This window comes from Scyliorhinus torazame, chromosome 1, assembly GCF_047496885.1.
Source record: "Scyliorhinus torazame isolate Kashiwa2021f chromosome 1, sScyTor2.1, whole genome shotgun sequence".
NCBI classification, from domain to species: domain Eukaryota; kingdom Metazoa; phylum Chordata; class Chondrichthyes; order Carcharhiniformes; family Scyliorhinidae; genus Scyliorhinus; species Scyliorhinus torazame.
This window is the reverse complement of record NC_092707.1, coordinates 287,246,048-287,269,140: the sequence shown is the minus strand read 5'-3', so window position 1 is coordinate 287,269,140 and position 23,093 is coordinate 287,246,048. Positions and strand designations below refer to the sequence as shown.

The 23,093-nt window shown below is 49.4% G+C and overlaps 1 protein-coding gene across 1 annotated transcript in view; it reads left to right on the top strand.

Moving 5' to 3' along the window:
- Positions 1-23,093, top strand: part of slc1a4 (solute carrier family 1 member 4) — a 131,912-nt gene that overhangs the window by 96,547 nt on the left and 12,272 nt on the right. The window contains exons 4-6 of the mRNA XM_072507019.1: positions 284-450; positions 9,536-9,769; positions 22,272-22,466. Of these exons, the coding sequence (XP_072363120.1) occupies positions 284-450; positions 9,536-9,769; positions 22,272-22,466 (596 nt within the window). The remainder of the gene's footprint in view (positions 1-283; positions 451-9,535; positions 9,770-22,271; positions 22,467-23,093) is intronic.

The following is a 23,093-nucleotide window of genomic DNA, read 5'->3' as shown; positions in this document are numbered from 1 at the left end:
ATTACCCGTACAGTAAGAAACTATTGATAATGAGGAATTAAAAAACAAAGTGCTGGAAATACTCAACAGATCAGGCAGCTTCTGTGGAGAGAGAAACCGAGTTAACGTTTCAGGTCTGTGAGTGGAGCTCTTTTAAAAATGGACAAAGCGATGTTCTTTTAACAACAGGAATAAATCACTTTAATCTTCTCCTTGTTGGCGTGAAAAGTATGACAGTGATCATTCCCCTTATATCATATCCTCTGTTTATTTCTCTGCCCTGTTTTTGTGTTTGTGGTTCCAGGTTCCGATTGGTACTGAGGTGGAAGGGATGAACATACTAGGATTGATTCTCTTTGCAATGACTTTTGGAATCGCTCTCAGAAAGCTTGGCCCCGATGGAGAGCAGCTGATTAGGTTTTTCAGCGCCTTCAATGATGCAACCATGATCTTGGTTTCTTGGATTATGTGGTGAGTTATTCCGTGTGCTGCAGTTTGGAAGGATCTTCAATAATTGAGAGTTGTAAGCCTCCCCCAAAGACATTGGCCGGGATTCGGGTTCACCCTGTCCCGCTGCCAGTGAGAATGGAGAATATGGCGCTCAGCCAAAACTCCGTTCACTGCAGTGGCACCTGACAATCCCAGCTGGCGTGAACGGACGGAGAACTCCGACCTTTGCCTTTGATTATAATTCCGAGTGGAAAACACGTCTAGGATGGGGAAAAGGATTGATGAAGTTCGGATGCAGCAGGGCTCAGCTTCTGCTGCCCTGCCCTGATTTGACAGACTGTAATTTTAAATCCTAAACAACAAGGTGCATTCCCAAACTGGTACGGTCTTCCTCAAATATTCCAGTCAAACTCTGATATATCGGCTGGGCTTGAGGTGCTTTTTTTAAAAAGTCCATTTATTGGGATTTCCAATTTTTTACAAAAACCTGCAACAACAAACAAACAAAATCAGAAAGAAAACTATGAAGAGCAGGTACAGCATAAAACAATAGTCATTACATAATTGGAAACAAATAAGACCGGATAAATCAGGGACAAAATCCCCAACAAGTTCTAACCACGGATAAATGTCTTGTCTGCGCCCAAACAGGACACAGACAACATTATAGACCTACAATAAACCTATAGCTACAAAACAGGGGCAGAGAACCCCAATACGAAGGCAGAATTGACTAACTCTTACAGCACAATTTAAACTCTTCTCCAGATCCAGACCGGAACAACCAGCCATCCTACACCTTTAAGATGGCAAAATGACAAAAATAAAGACAAAAAGAGGACTGGACTCAGCCTAGGATCTCCCATTGAAGAAGTAAAAAGAGAGCAAGAACAAGAACCAAGAGCAAGAATCTGAACTTCCGTAATCCCATCTCCCAGACCCAGATCATTGGACCACCAGCATGAGTACCGTCCTCAAGAGGATAACAAGATGTCGCGGGGCCAAGAACCAAAAGGAATATAAACTGGCCCCAATCATAAACCAGGGAAACCCACTTCAGGATGGAGGGCCATCAGAGCGACCCTCAAGCTGGGGGGCCCTGGGAGGGAGGGCCGACCAGCAACCCCCAGAACATGGATGTCCACCCCCACAACCAGGACCACTCAAAAGAAGAAAGGATTAAGCCACCCAAAAGCCAACGGATCTGCATCTGAGTATCCATGACACCAAGGCCCACCATCTAGCACCGCCACAGCCAGCCACAAAGGCACCAATGCTAAGAGCAAAGTCGAAACTTTGCAAAGTAGGGGCTGGTTTAGCACAGTGCGCTAAATAGCTGGCTTGTAAAGCAGACCAAGGCCAGCAGCGCGGGTTCAATTCCCGTACCAGCCTCCCCGAACAGGCGCCGGAATGTGGTGACTAAGGGCTTTTCACAGTAACTTCATTTTAAGCCTACTTGTGACAATAAGCGATTTTCAAACAATGCCCCAAAGCCTCCCAAAGTCAGAAGAGTGAAGAACAAGTGCTAGAATCCATAGACCCATAGAATCTCTAGTGCAGGAGGCCATTTGGCCCATCAAAACTGCACTGACCCTTTGAACAGTACTCTATATAGGCCTGCTCCTTTGCCCTATTCCGTAACCCCGCATATTGATCATGGCCTATACACCTAAACGTTTTGCTTTTATTCATTTTCTTTAGGGGATGTGGGCTTCGCTGGCTCGGGCAGCATTTATTGTCCATCCGTAATTACCCTTGAGAAGACGGTGGTGGTGAGCTGCCTTCTTGTACCACTGTAGTGTAGGTGCTTCCACAGTGCTGTTAGGGAGAGAGTTCCAGGATTTTGATCCAGTGATAGTGAAGGAATGGCGGACATATTTCCAAGTCAGGATTGTGAGTGACTTGGAGCGGAACTTCCAGATGGTGGTATCTGCTGCACTTGTCCTCCTAGATGGTAGTGGTCGTGGTTTGGAAGATGCTGCCGAAGGAACCTTGGCAAGTTCCTGCAGTGCATCTTGTAGATGGTACACACGACTATTCCTGTGTATTGGTGGTGGAGGGAGTGAATGCTTGTGGAAGGGATGCCAATCAAGCGGGCTGCTTTGTCCTGGATGAGTGTTGTTGGAGCTGCACTCACCCAGGCAAGTAGGGAATATTTTTCATTTTTTTTAAATTTAGAGTACCCAATTATTTTTTCCAAGGGGCAATTTAGCGTGGCCAATCCACCTAACTTGCAGATCTTTTGGGTTGTGGGGGTGAAACCCATGCAGACACAGGGAGAATGTGCAAACTCCACATGGACAGTGACCCAGGGCTGGGATTCGAACCCGGGTCCTCAGCGCCGCAGTCCCAGTGCTAACCATTGCGTCGCTGCAAGTGGGGTATATTACATTACAATCCTGACCTGTGCCTTGTAGGTGAGGGACAGGCTTTGATGAGTCAGGAAGTGAGTTCCCCACCACAGGATTCGTAGACTCTGGCCTCCTCGTGTAGCCACAGTATTTATATATGGCTATTCCAGTTCAGTTTGTGATCAATGTTAAGCCCCAGGATGTTGATAGTGGGAGATTCAGTGATGGTAATGCAATTGAATATCAAGGATGATGGTTTGATTTTCATTTATTAGAGATGGTCATTGCCTGGCACTTGTGTGGTGTGAATGTAACTTGCCACTTGTCAGCCCAAGCCTGAATAGTGTCCAGGTCTTGCTGACATTGCACGTGGACTGCTTCAGTGTGTAAAGAGTTCCGAATGGTGCTGAGCATTGTGCAAGAATCAGCAAACATCCACGCTTTTATTGGAAGGAAGGTCATTGATGAAAGGAATGAAGATGGTTGGGCATTGGACACTTCCCTGAGAAACTGCTGCAGTGATGTCCCAGGACTGAGATGACTGACCTCCAACAACCACAACTATCTTCCTATGTGTCAGGTATGACTTCACCCAGCGGAGAGTTTTCCGCCGATTCCCATTAACTCCAGTTTTGCGAGGGAAACCTGCACATCTTTGATTTGTGGGAGGAAACTGCAGCACCCAGAGGAAACCTAAGCAGAAAAGGGGAGAACATGCAAACTCTACATGGCCAATCCACCTAACCTGCACATCTTTGGACTGTGGGAGGAAACTGAAGCACCCGGAGGAAACCCATGCAGACATGGGGAGAATGTTCAAACTCTACACAGACATTCACCCAAGGCCAGAATCAAACCCGGGTCTCTAGCGTTGAGGCAGCTGTGCTAACCACTGAGAACTATCAGAATGAACTTCTCGTATCCACAACCACCACCTCATTATTATGAATGGACGAGAACCGGCCAACCAAACGCAAAGTGGGCCCCCTCATACTCCCTAGGTGTGCACCCACCCACATCGGACTCTCCCCACAACACCCCTACCTAAGGAGCTACAGGATACTCACGGTGATGCCGAGACTGGCCTAGCCCAACACTGCCACAAAGAAAAAAGATCAGTGAGCTGGCTCCAAGGACTCCTGTAACACCCCATGTCTCTGCATCCCTCTGAAGTTAAACACTTCGGCCTCCGAACAGGACACGAGACCTCTCCTCCCCCCACAAACCATTCAACACACAAACCAACAACAGGACCAACACCCACAACACAACAGGAGAAGAGAAGAGAAAAAAGAAACCCTCTTGGGAGATACCCTCCCCTCTAATGGGGAGTCCAACAAACCCAGTCCTCAACAGCATAACACTCATTCTGGCTGGTCCTGAAGAAGAAAGAGACACAGCCTCACTGGGGGAGCCGTCCTCGAAGATGGCAAGAACAGAACTAATCCTACCAATCCAACCCTCTACCCCTCCTCCCACTCCAGCTCTGCTAGTCATCCCCGCACGATGCATTAGGATAAAGATACTTTGCACAAATCATGAATTCAGCATTCAGCTCAACATGATGTAAACTTATTAAATCAGGATAACCAACGGTGCATGACATCACACCTAAAATATTTACTTCCCTGCAAACAGATAAATTGACAACGTAAACTGACAACAACATGATTATCAGGGTGTAAAGTCCAGGGTAACAACTGAGGAACGAGGCAGTCATCAGGATAAAGACCACTCCACCGGCACATGAAGAAAGTAGACATCTAGGATAAAGCAGGATCTGAAACGGAGTGCACTGTTCAGGATCTTCCAAGGATTTCAACAAACAAAGCACAAACCTCATTCGTTCCAACAAGCCGATTCAGCCGAGCCCAGGTGGTCAACAACCTAGGCTGCAGCAGGGGGGGGACAGCCCAGCCGCTCACTCACCCCCGACCCCTCTCAACAGACAACAGGAACAAGACCACACAGTACCAGATGTTTGAAGGCTAATCCAACCCTGGGCCGCAGAAACAGGATTAAATGTGTTCCATTGAATTTGAGCTGCCCGGCCTCCAGATCGAGATTCTCGAAACATGGAAGCCAGTTCTCAAACTTGGCTGGGAACGTATCCATCACCTCACCGTACACATCATGTACAACTGGGTTCCTCACCGGCTCCTCTTCGTCTTCACCCGAATTCCTCAGGATGAACGATAGGCCACGCAACAGGAACTTAACCATGTGGAGTCAGGCTTCCACCAGAGACAGCATCCCATCAGCTACAAGAACATCCTTATGCACCACCACCACCTCCATAAAGACGCCTTGGGCTTTGACGTCTCCTGCATTGCAGAGCCAAGACCATCAGACGGATCACCCTCACCGCTAGCAACCATCAGTGTGCACCGTATCATCAGGGCGGGAAACCTCTCAAAAGCAGCTGTGCCGCCAATGACAAGGCCCCACCCCAACTCTCTCCAGCCACCACGAACCAATGAGGATTAAAGCATATTGTCACAACACAAAAGTTCTGAAAATTGGCCAACAAATCTCAGGACCTAGTAAAAGCTATGGAACAGAGAAAAGACATAAAAGAGATGAGCATAAGAATAAAAACTAAGATTGAAAGATGAGCAGAGCCGGAGCTTGTGAAAACGCAGCCGTTCCCTCGCTCGCAGCACGAGATCCCCCTTGATGTGCGATTGGAATCCAAGACCTGAGCTGTGGTGGATTCCTCACCATATTAAACCCACTAAACCCACTGGGAACATAGCCAGGCCCAGTACCTTTAGCTCATTTCCTAGTAGGCCAGGAACTGGGTATCTTTTTGATCCCTGTCATGTCTCCCCTACCCCCATCACTCACCCTCATGTCTCCCCTACCCCCCACCACTCGCCCTCATGTTTCCCTTATCCCCCACCACTCACCTTCAAGTCTTCCCCGCCCTCCATCACTCACGTTCATGTCTCCCCGACCCCAAACCATTCATCCTCATGTCTCCCGGGGTTAAGGGATTCTCCAGTGAGGAGAGAAAAACGCTCTACCCCACCTTGACCCATTTGTTTTCATCCCATTTCATTTTAACTGTTTTTTACCATTTCTTTGTCTCTTGCCTTTCTTTATATATATATTCACCCCCACCATCTTATCCACTTTTCATTACCCTTTTTCCCCTTTGCTTCCCCCTTCCCCTCCCCCACATCTACATCTGTCACAGTTTACCCTCTGATGTTAGTTTCTCTGCTGTTTGGCCTTTCACACCTTTTGTTCTCTCTGGGGACTGCCAGTAGCTCTCTTTCCCCTTGGTTTCTATGGCCATTAGCACCCTGTTTCCCTGGGTTTCTGTGGCTATGACTCATCTTTCATTCTCACTCCACGGTATAAATATTTCCCACTTTCTCTGTATTATAGCTTTGACAAAGGGTCATCTGGACTCGCAACGTTAGCTCCTTTCTCTCCCTACAGATGCTTCCAGCATTTTCATTTTGGGCCCAATATTAATCTGTCCACCATTGGCGGCCGTTCTGCCTGGGGCCTTAAGCTCTGGAATTCTCTCCCTAAATCTCTCCATTTCTCTTTCTCTCTTATTCTTTAAGATGCTTCTTAAAACTGACCTTATTTGCTCTGGCATTCTCTTAATGTGGTTCAATGGCAAATCTTGATTGACAGCACTCCTGAGAAGCAGCTTGGAATATTATTGCTACATAAAATGGGCTGAAGGATTCAGGATCCAGGTGTCCTCCACTTTGTACTGGTCAGAACAGAACAGCCACCATCTTGGACACCATACTAAAACCAGACACAGCTTAGAGAGCATTGCTCCTTAGCTGGCCTGCATACTCCCAGACATAATTCAGGGCCATTTGACAATGCTTCTTGTTTTGTAAACATTTGTCCCGTTTGACTTCAGAAATAACCCATGGATAACAGATACGAGCCTCCGTCTGCAATAAAAGGAATCACTGTGCTTGCCTGTGCCGGTTGCGGGGGGACAGAATCACAGATGCTCATTATAAGCTATCCTATCTTATAAGTGATACAAAGAAACAATTACTCGTGGGCGGCACGGTAGCACAGTGGTTAGCACTGTTGCTTCACAGCGCCAGCGTCCCAGGTTCAATTCCCGGCTTGGGTCACTGTCGGTGCGGAGTCTTCACGTTCAACTGTGTCTGCGTGGATTTCCTCCGGGTGCTCCGGTTTCCTCCCACAAGTCCCAAAATGTTAGGTAATTTGGACATTCTGAATTCTTCCTCCGTGTACCCGAACAGGTTCTGGAATGTGGCGCCTAGGTGCTTGTCACAGTAACTTCATTGCAGTGTTAATGTAAGCCTACTTGTGACAATAATGAAGATTATTTTATTATAACCTTGTATAATCACAGACTTTGTGACAGTATGTGAGTAATGGTACAGTTCTTTCGATCATTATCATTCAACACCATGTATTAACTAAAAGTATTAGGGTGTCGCTCTATGCTGATGACCTCTTGCTATATGTTTCGGATCCGTTGGAGAGTATGGAAAGGATTATGGGCCTGTTGAGGAAGTTTGGTGGGTTCTCAGGATACAAGCTGAATGTAGGGAAAAACGAGGTATTCCCGGTGAATGAGCTGGCATAGCGGGCTAATTTAGGGGGGATGCCATTTACGGCAGCGAGGGCTAGGTTTAGATATTTGGGGATTCAGGTAGCGAGGGAATGGATGGGGCTCCATAAGTGGAACTTAACTAAGCTGGTGGAGGAGGTCAGGGAGGATCTTAAGAGGTGGGATACACTGCCTTAACGTTGGCGGGGAAGGTCCAAGTGGTGAAAATGAATATTCTGCTGAGGTTCTTGTTTATCTTTCAGGCTCTCCCAATCTTTATACCAAAGGCCTTTTTTCGGAAAGTGGACACAATCATCTCTGACTTTGTATGGGTGGGGAAGGTGCTGAGGGTGGGGAGGACCCTGCTACAGAGGCAGCAGGGGGGGTTGGCGTTGCCAAACTTGCTTCATTATTATTGGGCGGCGAATGTGGACAAGGTGCGGCGGCGGTGGGAAGGAGAAGGGGTAGAGTGGGTTAGGATGGAGGAGGAATCTTGTAAGGGGTCTAGTTTGAGGTCTGTGGTGATGGCAGCATTGCCAATGTCTCCGAGTAGGTATTCAGGGAGCCCAGTGGTGCAGTCCACGGTGAAGATATGGAACCAGCTGAGGAGGCATTTTAGGGTGGAAGGGATGTTGGTGCTAACACCGCTGTGCGAGAATCATGGGTTTGAGCCAGGGGGGATGGATAGTGTATACAGGAGGTGGAGGGAAGTGGGGCTGGTCAAGGTGAGGGGTTTGTATTTGGAGGAAGGGTTCGCCAGTCTGGAGGAGCTAAGGGAGAGGGTAGAGCTGCCAAGGGGGAGTGAGTTCAGATATCTACAGGTTAGGGACTTTGCACGAAAGGTTTGGAAGTGGTTCCCTAGATTGCCGGGATACACCCTGCTGGAGCGACTGCTGCTTCCGAATGTGGAAGGGGAGGGAAGAATTGGGGATATATATAAGTGGCTGGGGGAGCAGGGAGGCAAGCGGGTGGTGAAGGTCAAGTTGAAATGGGAAGCGGAGTTGGGAATGGAGATCAATTGGGGAGTTTGGAGTGAGGCACTGCGAAGGGTAAACGGGACCTCCTCTTGTGCAAGGATGAGCCTGATACAGTTTAAGGTGGTGCACAGGGTGCATGTGATCCTGGCGAGAATGAGTGGGTTCTTTCAGGGGGTAGCAGATGAGTGTGAAGGTGTGGGTGGGGGCCAGCGAATCATGCGCACATGTTTTTGGGTTGTGAAAAATTGGGAAGATTCTGGGCGGGAGTGTTCGCGGTCTTAGCCAGGCTAGTGAAGGAGGGAGTGGACCCGGACCCTTTGGTGGCGATATTTGGGGTTTCAGAGAAGCCGGAGCTCATGGAGAGGACAACGGCTGATGTCATGGCCTTCGCCTCTCTGATTGCATGGCGACGAATTTTGCTGGAGTGGCGGTCGGCATCGCCACCCGGGGTAGCAGCATGGTTGGGTGACCTGTACCACTTCATGCGGTTAGAGAAGATAAAGTATGAGTGAAGGGGCTCAGCAGGGGAGTTTGAGAAAAGGTGGGGGATGTTTGTGACTGTGTTTGAGGAGCTGTTCGTCGCAGGTGGGTGGGTGGGAGGGGGGGGGGGGGGGGGGGAGGGGGGGGGTGATGGGGAGGGTGTGTGAAAAAGGAGAAAAATCTGTACAAACTGTATAGTTGATTGTTGGGAAGAATGTATCCTGGGGTGTTTATTTGCTGTAACCTACTTTGATACAAGTTTGAATATAATGCGTTTTTTAAAAAAATTATTAGGAGACTGGTTTAGATTGTCACATTATAAACTGTGACTATTTCTACCATACTGTGAACATTTGGGATAATAACGTCTTCATGTAAACCTCTGAGGGTCTTGAATAAAGAATACTTGTAAGCAAAAGACAAGGCCACAGAATAGTGGGAGGGGTAAGGAGGTATGGTACAAAGAGGCTGAAAGTGTCTGTAATCTCTGTTCCCATGCGTGTAAACTGAGACGAGTTTTGGCTGACTCCTTAATTGAAGGATAGGCAAAGACTCCTCTCCAGGCCTCGTTAAGATCTTCAGGTTTGTGAACAGAACCTTCTACACTTGATCCTTGTCTACCTTTTTGAGTCTAACAGTGCTATATAAATACAAGCTGTTGTTAATATTCTAGTGAGTCCCATCTTCTACCTGTCAATTTGACTGATGATTGTTTTCTGTCTTGTCTTAAACAGGTATGCACCAATTGGAATCCTGTTTCTAGTTGCCAGCAAAATAGTGGAGATGGATGACGTTGTTTCCCTGGTAACTGGTTTGGGAAAATACATTCTCGCTTCAATACTGGGACATTTCATACATGGAGGAATTATTCTACCCTTGATCTATCTGACGTTTACCCGCAGGAATCCATACAGGTTTCTGTTGGGGATCATCACTCCATTAACAACGGCCTTCGGAACATGTTCCAGGTCAGAATTTTTAAAAATTGTTTTGCCATTAATAGTGGAGAATCTGGAGCTGGATTCTCCGCAGCCCCATGCCAAAATCACGTTTGGCTTGGGGGCGGAGAATTGATGTTTACCCAGGAGAATCGCTCGTGCGCGAATTACGCAGGGCGGCTGGGGGGGGCCATTGACAGAAGTCCCCCCAGCAATTCTCTGGGCAAAACTGTCCGAGTTCCGGATGGCATGGTTCTAACCACGTATTGCTGGTCGGGAACCTCGGGTGGCAGCTGCGGACTCAGTCCGCGCACGCCCTGGTGGGGGCGTGGGGATCGATCACCGGGGTGGGGGGGGGGGGGCCCCATAGGCGGCTGGGGCAGCGATCGGGCGGCTCGGATCTGCAGACGCGTGCCATCTTGGAGGAGCCTACATTTTCGATGTTGGTCCGCGGTCCGGGTCTGCCATGGCGCACGGGGCAGCCGCTGCAGGCCGCCGCCGTGCGCATGCACGGACACCCGACCAGAAATACTTAGGCCCATATCCGCAGCCAGAGCTGCGAGAAGCACTCTGGGGCCCTGCCAGCCCCTTGCAGGTAGGAGAATCACTCTTGACTTTTTTAAGGAAAGTCAAGTGTGAAATGCCAGCGTTTTTACGCCGGAATGGGGACATAGCCCCATTTTTGGAGAATCCAGCCCCAGGTTTCCATTTACAGCTATTAAGATTACCAAGTGCCTTAGCCCTAAAACCGCTGGAGAACCGGCGCCAACCACTTTGGTGTCAACAACCCCCGAAAGTGCGGAGGGGTTGGCGCCGCTCCAGCCGGCGCCGAAGGGCCGGCGTGGATCTGCGCAAGTGCAGACTGGCCGGTGTATTTTGGCGCATGCGCGGGGGGGGGTTCTCTTCTCCGCGCCGGCCATGGTGGAGCCCTACAGGGGTCGGCGCGGAAGGAAGAAGTGCCCCCATGGAACAGGCCCACCCGCAGATCGGTGGGCCCCGATCGCGGGCCAGACCACCGTGGGGGCCCCACCCCGGGGTCGGATCCCCCTGCATCCCCCCCCGAGGACCGCCCCAGCCGACGTTTCTGCCAGGTCCCGCCGTGTGGAACATGCGTAACCCACGCCGGCGGGCTGGCTAAAAACGGATGGACGCTCGGCCTATCGGGGCCCGGAGAATTGCCGGGAGGGCCGCTGCCAATGGTCCCCGACCGGCGTGGCGTGAATCCCGCCCCCGCCCGAAAAGCGGCACCGGAGAATACGGCAGCCGGCGTCGGGGCGGGATTCGCGCTGCCTCCGGGGATTCTGCTGCCTGGCGGGGGGTCGGAGAATCCCGCCCCAGATGACCAATAGCTTGGTCGCAGACGTAGGTTTTAAGGAACAGAGTGACCTCTCATTCTTCTGTACTCCAGAGAGTATAGGCGAATTCTATGCAATCTCGCGTCACATGATAGCCCAGTCATCAAGGAAATCCAGTTGTACATGTTCAGTGGGATAGGTTTTTAACAAGCTTTTGGAAGGTGCAACAAAGCAACAAAACTAAGTGATTTGGGGAGAGATCAGGGTCCATTGAATGAAAGATTGGCCAATAACATCGGAAAATCCGATTTGGAGGACGTTGTAGGCCGGAAAATCTGAGTGGGAAATTGCTTAGATATTGTAGGATGAGATCACGGGATAATTTGATGACGAGGATAAATTGATTCAGTGGAGCACAATGAACTGGCAGAGGTAAATGAGGGAAGGTAAGATTATATAGCATTTTGTCCAAGAAAGGCTGTGGAATTTTGGTTTAACTGGTGGTTCCCATATGTGAAAGGGAAGATTGACCAGAAGAGCAGTCAATACATTTTTATTTATTAATTTTGGTGATAGAGTCATAGAATCATACAGCACAGAAAAGACCCTTCAACCCATCGCCTCTGCGCTGGTCAAAAATAACCACTTAACCATTCTAATCCCACTTTCCAGCCCTTGGCCCACAGCCTTGTATGCCCTGGGATTGCAAGTACACATCTAAATATTTCTTTTTTTTAAATACATTTAGAGTACCCAATACATTTTATCCAATTAAGGGCCAATTTAGCGTGGCCAATCCACCTACCCTGCACATCTTTGGGTTGTGGGAGGGAAACCCACGCAAACACGGGGAGAATGTGCAAACTCCACACGGACAGTGACCCAGAGCCGGGATCGAACCTGGGACCCCGGCGCCGTGAGACTGCAGTGCTACCACTGCGCCACTATGCTGCCCCACATCTAAATATTTCTTAAATGTTATGAGGTGCCTCCACCACCCTTTCAGGCAGCAAGTTCCAAATTCCCACCACCCTCTGGGTAAAAAGGTTTTTCCTCACATCCCCTCTAAACCCCCTGGCGCTTACCTTAAATCTATGCCTCTTGGTCATTTACCCCCTCCACCAAGGGGAAATGTTTCTTCCTGTCTACTCTATGTGCCTCATAATTTTAAACATCTCAATCATATCCCCCCTCAGTCTCCTCTGCTCCAAGGAAAACAATCCAAGTCTATCGAATCTCTCTTCATAATTAAAATTCTCTAGCTCAGGCAACATCCTGTTAAATCTCCTCTGCACCCTTTCCAGTGCTATCACACCCCTCCTATAATGTGGATTCCAGAATTGTACACAATACTCTAGCTGTGGCCTGACTAACGTTTAATACAGTTCCAGTATAACCTCCCTGCTCTTAAACTTTATGCCTCGGCTAATAAAGGCAAGTATACCATATGCCTTCTTTTTAAAAAATAAATTTAAAGTACCCAGTTCTTTTTTTCCAATTAAGGGGCAATTTAGCGTGGCCATTCCACCTACCCTGCACATCGTTTTGGGTTTTGGGGGTGAGACCCACGCAGACACGGGGAGAATGTGCAAACTTCACATGGACAGTGACCCGAGGCCTGGATCAAATCTGGGTCCTCGGTGTGGTGAAGCAGTAGTGCTAACCACTGCAGCACAGTGCCTTCTTAACCACTGTATCAACCTGTCCTGTTACCTTAAGGGACCAGTGTACATGCACACCAAGATCCCTCTGATCCTTGATGTTTCCCAGGATGTTGCTGTTTATCATGTACTCCCATGCCTTATTTGTCCTGCCCAAACGCATCACCTTGCACTTATTCAGATTGAATTCCATTTGCCACTGATCAGCCCATCTTTTTAAAAATAAATTTAGAGTACCCAATTTTTTTTTTCCAGTTATGGGGCAATTTAGCGTGGCCAATCCACCTAACCTGCACATTTTTGGGTTGTGGGGGCGAAACCCACGCAGACATGGGGAGAATGTGCAAACTCCACACGGACAGTGACCCAGGGCCGGGTTTCGAATTTGGATCCTCAGCGCCGTAGGCAACAGTGCTAACCACTGCACCACCGTGCCACCCCTACTGATCAGTCCACCTGACCAGCCCGTCTATATCTTCCTGTTATCAAAAGCTATCCTCGTCACTATTTACCTAGGCAAAATGCTAGGCCAGCATTTATTACCCATCCCTAGTTGCCCTTGAAAAGTGGTGGTGAGCTGCCTTCTTGAACCCCTGCAGTCCCTGTACTGTTCTAGGATTTTGGCCCAGTGACAGTGAAGGAACGGTGATATATTTTCAAGTCAGGATGGTGAGTGACTTGGAGGGGAACTTCCAGGTGGTGGGGTTCCTATGTATCTGCTGCCCTTGTCCTAGATAGTAGGAGTCATGGGTTTGAAAGGTGCTGTTGAAGGAACCTTGGTGAGTTGCTGCAGTGCATCTTGTAGATGGTACACGCAGCTGCCACTGGGTGTCGCTGGTGGAGGGAATGAATGTTTAAGGTGATTGGTGGGGTCCCAATCAAGCTTTGTCCTGGATAATGTCGAGCTTCTTGAGTGTTGTTGGAGCTGCACTCCAGGCAAGTGGAGTTTGTAGTAGTGATGAAAATGTGAATTAAGGTTTAGACAGAGACAGAAGTGTAATGTTACAGAGGTGAACATTTAAATTTTCAGGATTGACTGGACTTGTCCATCTTTGGAATTTTACAGATGGTGAACTTGCACAGAACCCTTTACCAGTGAAAATGCTCCAACTAGACAAAAGAGAGATTGCAAAATTTCTCTTGAATATTAAGACTAAAAGCAGAATTTCTGGCCTGGGCAAAAGATGTTGTTCATTATTTTGTATAATTGAGGGATCTCTGACAACTGTTGGCAAAGTCAGCACCTTGTGGACTTCCGGTGACGGCAGGCGGGAGGCGGCCGCACAATGGAGAGCCCCCGATCGGGAACGGCAATTTCGGGGCTTTAAGCCCGGTCCCAGGGTCCGCGGAGGCGGCAGAAGAAGGGAGAAGGCATGGAGGGGGCACTGAGAAGACACAGGAGGGAAAAAAACCCCAAAGAAAAATGTCGAGGGTGAGCAGAAAAACGGCCGAAAAAAAACCAGCTGAAGGTTCGTCGGGGAGTGGAAAGGTCACCAAGGAAAATGGAGGCTGGAGCACCAGGGAAGGCCGCACTGCTTACGGCTGAAGAAATAACCAAGGTGATGGCTGCGGAATTTGAAAAGCAGTTGGCGCAGATTGCGAAATGCATGGAGACGGTGAGGAAGGAGATGAGGGAGGCTTTGAGTGTGCTGGTGGAGGAGGCGGTTTCCCCGGTGAGGACGGAGGTGGCGAGCGCAGTGGCGGAGGTGCGAGAGCAAGGGGAGGCGCTGAAGGAAGTGAAGGAGACGTTATTGCAGCACGGTGATCAACTTGCCTCGATGGGGAAAGAGATGCGGAAGGTGATGGATACTAACAAGGATCTGCGAGGAAAAATGGAAGACCTGGAAAATAGATCCAGGCGACAGAATTTGAGGATTGTGGGGCTGCCCGAAGGAGTTGAAGGACCGAAGCCGACTGAGTATTTTGCCGCGATGCTGGCAAAACTACTGGGGGAGGGGGAGGACCCCTCCCGATATGAACTGGATCGGGCTCATCGGTCGTGGAGGCCTGTACCAAAGGCGAGTGAGCCGCCAAGGGTAGTGACTCTGTGCTTCCGTAAGTACAGGGTGAAGGAGAAGGTCCTGAGCTGGGCCAAGCAGGAGCGGGTGGTGCAGTGGGCTGGAGCTGGTATACGTGTATACCAGGACTTTACGGTGGAGCTGGCAAGGAGGCGGGCTGCCTTCAACCGGGTGAAGAGAGCACTGTACATTAGCAAGGTGCGGTGCGGCATTGTATATCCAGCGAAGCTGAGGGTGACTTACAAGCTCAGGGACTTTTATTTTGGAACGGCGGAAGCAGCGGAGGAGTTTACGAAGGCAGAAGGACTGTGGCAGAACTGACAAACTGAGGAATGGCCATGTGCCGATGTAACCTCATGACTGTATTTTCTTCTTTTTTGTATCACTGCGCGTGGGTGTAGAGATTAAAGGAGCCAATGTGGTATATATTTGGACAAGGGAAGGGACGGGACTTTCACTCGAAATGAGAGTTCTTTGGGGTGTCGGTGGATAGGCGGGGTTTGTGTGCTAAAAGGGGATCTTTGGGCTTTCCTGGGGCCGGCCAAGTGGGAAAGGGACCCGGGCGGGGGCCTCCACGCTGGCCGGTTTGTGCCGGCCAGTGAACGGGAGTGAGGTGGGGGAGGGGCTGCGGCCATCAGAGCCAGGCAGAACAGGGTCCGAGTGGTCTAGCCGGGGTGGAAAGTTGGGGGGAAGGAACCGAGGGTAGGGGGAGGAGTTTTACAAGAGGCAGTGGACGGGAGGAGCTGGAGGCCTGGGGTGGGGGGGGGGTGGGAGCTGTGTAAGATTAAGGGTGACTACGGGTAATCCCTGATTTATTTTTGTAATTTGTTTATGAAACATGCGGGTTGAGGTTCGGGGGTTGGTGGGTAGATGGGATCGTTGTTGTTATTATGGGGACTGACATATCTTGCTGATTGTTGTTTGTTGTTGATGGATGTAAATGTGGGAGAAAATGTGAAAATGGAGGAGAATTAAAAAAAAAATTTTTTTTTAAAGTCATCACCTTGTAAGATAATAATGAGTGATAGGCTTTTCCAGAGTTGCTTTTAGTAGGTGTGAAAGGAAAACACTTAATATTTACCAGATTGTCACTCCCATTAATCAGCTGAGAGCTATAATTGATGTCTTAATTGACTCCGCCAATGGAGAATTTACTCACCTATTACTAAAGATTCCAAGATGTTTGCTTAGCTGGGTGTTCTTGGGATAAATGCAGAAAATGTAAAAGGATGTCATAAAGAATCTTGCAATGGAAGCATTGATGAAAGTGGTGAGCAGGTAAGAGGTAGAGAGTGCAGTTAAACTGGCCAGTCTGCCGATGGGGAGTTAATGCTCAGGTCAAAGAGCATTACAGGATGTAAAAGGGCTGGAGGCGCTGGGGGGAGTTGTGGGGGTGGAATTGAGGAAGGTAGAAGAATAGGATAGAGGGAGAGGAGGAGAGTGATCAGAGGCTGACGTAACAGTATAGGAGTACAGTGCGTATGTCACTGGGTTAATAATCCAGGGGCCAGGACTAATAATTCAGCATCATTAATTCAAATCCCACCAATACAGTTTTGAGAATTTGATTTTAGTTTAAAAACAAGTCTGGGATACAATCAAACCTGATTAATAATGGGACAGTTGTTAAGATTCAACTGGTTCGCCAGTCGCCCTTTAGGGAAGGAGACTTGCCATCCTTATCCCGTCTTGTTCCAATTCCCCCCCTGGAATGGTCCAGCCATTTGACCATATCAAAGGAAAGGGAGATTAAACCAATGAACTATTTAGCACTGAATCAACCTAGTTGACTCTGCGCTAACAACTGGGACTGTTGTCAGTGTTGGGCGCCCTGAGATTTCAGTTTAATCCTTCTGTTTTCTACAGTTTCCTGTGAGTTGTCCAACTCCTGCTCACTCTCTTTTGGGAATATTTCACAGTAACTTCATAATCCTACTTGTGACAATAATAAAGATTATTATTATGGATAGCTGGTGAGAATAGCATCAGTCTCAGCTGCGATGCCTTTGCAGTCAAACAACCTGCCAACATAAGGGGAACGATTCTCTGAAATGGAGACAGAGTGTTTGTGCCACCGTGAACGCCGTCGAGGTTCACGACAGCGTGAAATGGCCCCTATCCCGACCGATTCAGGGCCCGAAAATGGGCTAGGAACGGCGTCATTTACGCCCGTCAAGCCTTGGCGCCGCGTAAAGGCGGCGCCGCATACATGACGTGGCCGGCGGCGCATAACTGGCGTCACCCGCGCATGCGTGATTGCCGTCCTCCCCGGGTCCGCCCCGCAAGAAGATGTCCGACGGATCTTGCGGGGCTGCGGAAGAAAGGAAGTCCTCCTTCAGAGAGGCCGGCCCGACGATCGGTGGGCACTGATCGCAGGCCAGACCCCATTTGAGGCCCCCCCCCCCGTGCAGGATCCACCCACCCCCCCCCCACCCCCCCGCAGGCCGCCCCCCCCCCCCGCATTCCCGCACTGTTCCCGCCGGCAGCGACCAGGTGTGGACGGCGCCGGGGGGAACCCGCCGTTTTTGGCAGGCCGCTTGGCCCATCCGGCACTGAGAATCGCGGGGGTACTGGTGAATCGCCATTTTGGCTGTCTCGGGCGATTCACTGGACTGCACGCGCACAAAACGCGATTGTGCCAATCTGGCCGCTTCCGTGAATCGCGGGAGGGCGTTGGACCGGCGTCGCGGGAAAATTTGGCCATTTGTTTAACTGGTTTGTGCCAGTGTTCATAATCCACATAACCCTCCTAACACACTATTATTACCATGACAACATAATCTCCATTTCTCTCTCCCTCGTGTATTTTATTTATTAGTTCTTGGGACGTAAGCGTCGAGGTTGTGCCAGCATTGATTGCCCATCTCTTATAGCACTTCAGGGGGCAGTTAAGAGTCAGCCACATTGCTGTGGGTCTGGAGTCACATGTAGGCCAGACCAGGTAAGGATGGCAGATTTCCTTCCCTAAAGGACATTAATGACCAGATGTTTTTTTACGACAATCGATAATGGTTTCATGGTCATCATTAGACTTTTAAGTCCAGATATTTTATTGAGTTTAAATTCCATCACCTGCCCTGGTGGGATTAGAAGCCAGGTCCCCAGATCATTATCCTGGGTCTCTGGATTACTAGCCCAGTGACAATACCACCATGCCACCATCTCCCCAGCTTCCCAGTAAATGTTTTGATACTATTCATATTAACCACTCCCTGTGGGAGCAAGTTCCACATTCTCACCACTCTTAGTAAAAACCTTTCTTCTCAATTTCCAATTTCCAATGGATTTTCAGTGACTATAGTATATTGGAGCAGGATGGGAGGTATATCTGTCTGTCTCTAGTTCCAATTCTCCGCAGGTCACAGCATATATTTCAATTATTTCTCCAGCTAGATACACAGGCAAATTTACCCTTAAATCTCAGAGTGGCCACTCAATGCCCAGCTTTCTTCATTAAAACAACAAAATTCTTAGTTTATTATAAATTTGTCAAGTAGAAAGCAAAGCTCATTTACACACACAAAAAATAATAATAAAACAAAATAGAGGCATTCTGCCCAAGGGTTAAAAGTCAATGGCTCAAGGGAAAAGGATGGATGATAGAGTCGGTGAAACGATGGCCGAGTTATACGGTTGCTCTCTCATGGCGGGTCGGGGACACAATCAATGACTCCTGCACTACTTTTCAGGTGGACTTTAACCAATCTTCTAGGCAGTTGATGTCAGAATGTTGAGTGACTTTGGAGGAACTTCCATCCACTCTCTGTTTTAGGACTGGGTCTGATACTTCAGCAGTTGATCTCCTTTTCTCTGAAGCAAAGCCAAAACCAGTTCTAAACACCCTTTTCCAGGCATGACTATTTTTCAAAGCCATAAAACACCATGTGACCTTTTATATACAGTCCACCAAGGGTCAAGAGATTTTCAACTTTTTATAAACTGCTTAATTACCTTTTCCTGTAAAATGCTGGGCGCGATTCTCTGGCCTCTTTGCTCTCTCGCTCAAGTGCAATGAGGACGGTGAATAGCGGGAGACGCCAAAAAAGAGATCCGCGCGGGGCACCAAACAGTTTGCGATGCAACCGGCCCATTCCTATAGGCAAAATCGGGATCTCGATGTAGGAGGATCTCCCACGTAAGCCCATTTCCATACAATCAACAAGAGCGACCCCAGGGGTGGGCCGCCATGGGGGGTGCAACCGGGAGGCATTCACTCGCGGAACCATCATGCCAACCCCTGGATCCCAACTGCATTTGAGGGGCAACCCTTGTCCCTACCTGTCTGCCCCACTGATCACCCATAACCCCCACCGACTGCTGAGGCCTCTGGCTATACGGCTGAAGGCTATCTCTAATAGGGAATTGGCACTTGTGGTTAGGTGAGCACTTGACACATGCAAAGTGGATTCCCGTGGGTGGGCGGGCCATATAGCATATGGAAGTCATTGCCTAGCATCCCAATCACACCTTGATGCCTGGACACTGTGCTTGAACATTGTGGGAGGTAACATCACACATACAGCAGCCAACACCCAGGGGATGGGACACAGCTCCAGGGACATGTCCACAGTTGGAGGCTGGTGAGCGCAATGGGGAGTGGGGAGAGGGAGAGGATGCCTGGAGAGATGGGCAAAGGGTCGAGAGGTCAGCCCGCATTGCAGAAGAAAGTGACAGAGGCATCATAATGGTTGTGCAAGGAAACTTCCTCCTGTCTCCAACATCTATCCACGGTAACAACTTCCGGTGACAGCGGGCGGGAGGCAGCCGCGCGTTGGAGGGCTCCCGCTCGGGAATAGAATTTTCAGAGTTTTAATGTCCGGTCCCAGGGGCAATGGATGCTGAAAAAGTTGTAGGAGGACACAGTGAGGAGAAATGTCCAAGTTTTCAAAAAAGACGGCCGTGAAAAAGGTCGTTAATGAAAGTCCGCCGGTGAGTGGAAAAGTCGGCGCGGGAACTGTTAGGAAAGTGGAGGCTGGGGCGCCGGGGGAGGCCGCATTGCTCACGCCAGAAGGAATGACCATGGTGATGGCCATGGAACTTGGAAAAACAGTTCACAAAGCACATGGAAGTGATGAAGAAGGAGATGGGGGCAGTATTGAAAGTGCTGGTGGAGGAGGCGATTGCCCCGGTGAGGGCGGCGGTATCAAGCGCAGCAGCGGAGGTGCGGGAGCAAGGTGAGACACTGAAGGAAGTGGAAGAGGCATTATCGCAGCACAGTAATCAACTCACCTCGATGGGGAAGGAGCTGCGGAGGGTGATAGAGACAAACAAGGGTCTGCGAGCCAAAATGGAAGAACTGAAAAACAAATCCAGGCGGCAGAATCTGAGGATCGTGGGTCTGCCCAAAGGGGTGGAAGGCCCGAGGCCGACGGAGTATTTTGCCACGATGTTGGCGGAGCTTTTGGGGCAGGTGGACGATCCCTCACTACAATTCATGGGTGTCATTCACAGTTCACTTTTGGGGATTGGATGGCTTTGAATATTGGGGGGGGGGGGGGGGGGGGGAGGGTTGGGGGGGGGGGTGACTATATATGTTAATGGTAACCATAGGCGATTCCTGATTGCTTTTTCTTTTTTTTTTCTTGGGAGATTTATTTTTAATTGATGCTTATATTGTCATGCGGGACGTTGTTTGGGAGGTTGGTGGGAGGATGGGATCGTTGTTAATAAGGGGATTGACATTGTATTCGTTATCCTTTACTGTTTGTTGGTGGGGTGTAAATTTTGAAGAAAATGTGATAACGGAGAATAAAAATATTTTAAAGAAAATAATAGTTGCGCAAAAAGTTGTTTAATGTGCTGTACAATACCACACTCCTGATGATCCAACTCCCCCAGCCCCCAACCGCCCCTCCCCACTCCCTACCTACCCCTCCCTTCCCCTCCCCCCTATCCCGGTGCCCTCAGTGATCGTCAACGTGCTTGGCCCTTCGAGCTCTACCACTATGTCTTGGTGTTTCCCCAGGATGGACATCAGAGGTGGAGGCAGCTAGCTGTTTACCTCGTCCCGTGGCCCTTGATACCCCTGGCGGGCATCCTCTGGGGGCTCTGGGGCTGGAGAGTCCCGGCTCACTTGTTGGCGGCACATGCACAGCTGGTGCCACCCTGCCCCGTGTGCTGACTTCGAGAGGCAGCCTCGTCAGAGGGATGGAACTCGGGGGAGCTGGTGGCCCCCTTCGCCACTCCATGGGATGCATCCGACCTGGCAGCCAGCGCCCCTCCTCCCGATTGGTGGCCATGGGGTTCACTTTGGGATGAAGATGCAGCCGGTTCAAGTCCTGGCTGCCCCTGCATCATCTGGCTCTGCCAGCCCTGGCGGCTCCCCATGGTCCGCACCATTATGTCGACGCCCTCAGCGATGCTCCTCAGTGACTGGGTCAAAGGGGGTAGGGGGGAAGGGGGAGAGAGGACTGGAGGTCACTTGGGGAGTAGATGCTCCTTTATTGGGGGGGGGGGGGTACGGGCATGGTTTGGGAGCGTTGGTGTCTACTCACACGTGCTGCCCGGTGTAGGTCGTTGACCTTCTTCCTGCACTGGATGCCATTCCTCTTGGACACACTGTTGCAACTAACGGGTACACCCACCTCATCCCAGGCAGCAATGGCTGCCTTCTGGTTGACCCTCCTGGACACTCGGGAGAACTTGACATCCCTCCTGGTCTCCACCACGTCCAGGAGCCTCCCCAGATCAATGTCCCCGAAACTTGGGGCTGGTCTCCTCGTTGCCATTGTTGCGAGCTGGCTGGGGTTGGCTGAGCAAGTGCAGTTTAAGTACTGTTTGACCTTGTTAGCTGGGGGCTGGCGAGCTCTGTCCCAGCGAATCATAAGCGAGGCATTATTTGCAGCGAGAAGCCCGTGAGGCTTTGTTAAGTGGATCAATCATTGTTGAATTGCGTTGCCGGTTTTGCTGGGCCAAGCACCGGGAAGCTCACGACAATTCCGGCTTGCTACCACACTTGGAAATTTTTCCGAACAATCGCAACCGCTGTCTTTTCCAGGAAGAGCAGCAACCAGAGGCCTTGAATTAACTCTTTAAGGGTCAGTGTCTTTTAAAAATACAAATTCTTCCAGAATGTTCTTAGTCCTTGAAGATGAACAGTTTTCTGTGATTAACGTGATCACACATGAATAATAACCTCACTCCCTCAATGATTTAGTCTGTAAATGCATTGCCATACAATCGAGCTGGCTCACGATTGAATTTAGCTCTGTCTGATCATAGTTTAGGGGGAAAGTCTGCTTTCTATAATAAGCCTCTGAACTCCCTGTCTATGGAGGCAAAGAGTAGGAGAATACTCCCTTTCTCTGCTCCTTAAAACCTACCTCTTTAACCACGTTTTTCCCAAAAGTGTGGCCTACTGTTTTTGTTTGATAAATCCTCCTGTGAAGCAACGTATGATGTTTTATTACAGTAAAGGGGCTATATAAATGCAAGTTGGTGTTGCAGGGAGGGAATTCCAGAGCATCGGACCCAGGTACAAAGTGGAGTCTAATCTTGTGGATGCCATGTTACTTATGGAAGGGGTATATTAACTGTCTCCACCAATAATACTTTGCAGCTCAGCCACGCTCCCTTCAATGATCAAGTGCGTTGAAGAAAACAATGGAATTGATAAAAGGATTTCTAGGTTTGTCCTTCCCATTGGAGCTACTGTCAACATGGATGGAGCTGCTATATTTCAGAGTGTTGCCGCTGTCTTTATTGCACACTTGAATGGTGTTACCTTGGCTGCAGGACAGATCTTTACTATTATGTGAGTATCGTGTTCTCATTTCATCCTTTTGTCTGTAAAGGACTGACGATGAGGCCCGTTACTGTCAGAAATCTCTTATTCTACACTGTTTTCACTCATCTCATCACTTTCCCTTAACTTCATCAGCAGGTAGACAATTATTGTTAGACCACTGTGAATTTTTCCAGGTCCACCTCAGGCCCTGAAATCATAGAATCATAGGGTTTACAGTGGAGAAGGAGGCCATTAGGCCCATCAAGTCTGCACCGGCCCTTAGAAAGAGCACCCTACTTAAATAAAAAATAATAATCACTTATTGTCACAAGTAGGCTTCAATGAAGTTACTGTGAAAAGCACCTAGTTGCCACATTCCGGCACCTGTTCGGGGAGGCCGGTACGGGAATTGAATCCGTGCTGCTGCCCTATTCTGCATGACAAGCCAGCTGTTTAGCCCAGTGTGCTAAACCAGCCCCTTAAGCCCATACCTCCACCCTATCCCCATAACCCAGTAACCCCACCTAACCTTTTTGGACATTAAGGGCAATTCACCTAACCTGCACAACTTTGAACTGTGGGAGGAAACTGGAGCATCCGGAGGAAACCCATATGGTTCTATAAATGAGATTGCCAATTTGTCATTTTATGCAG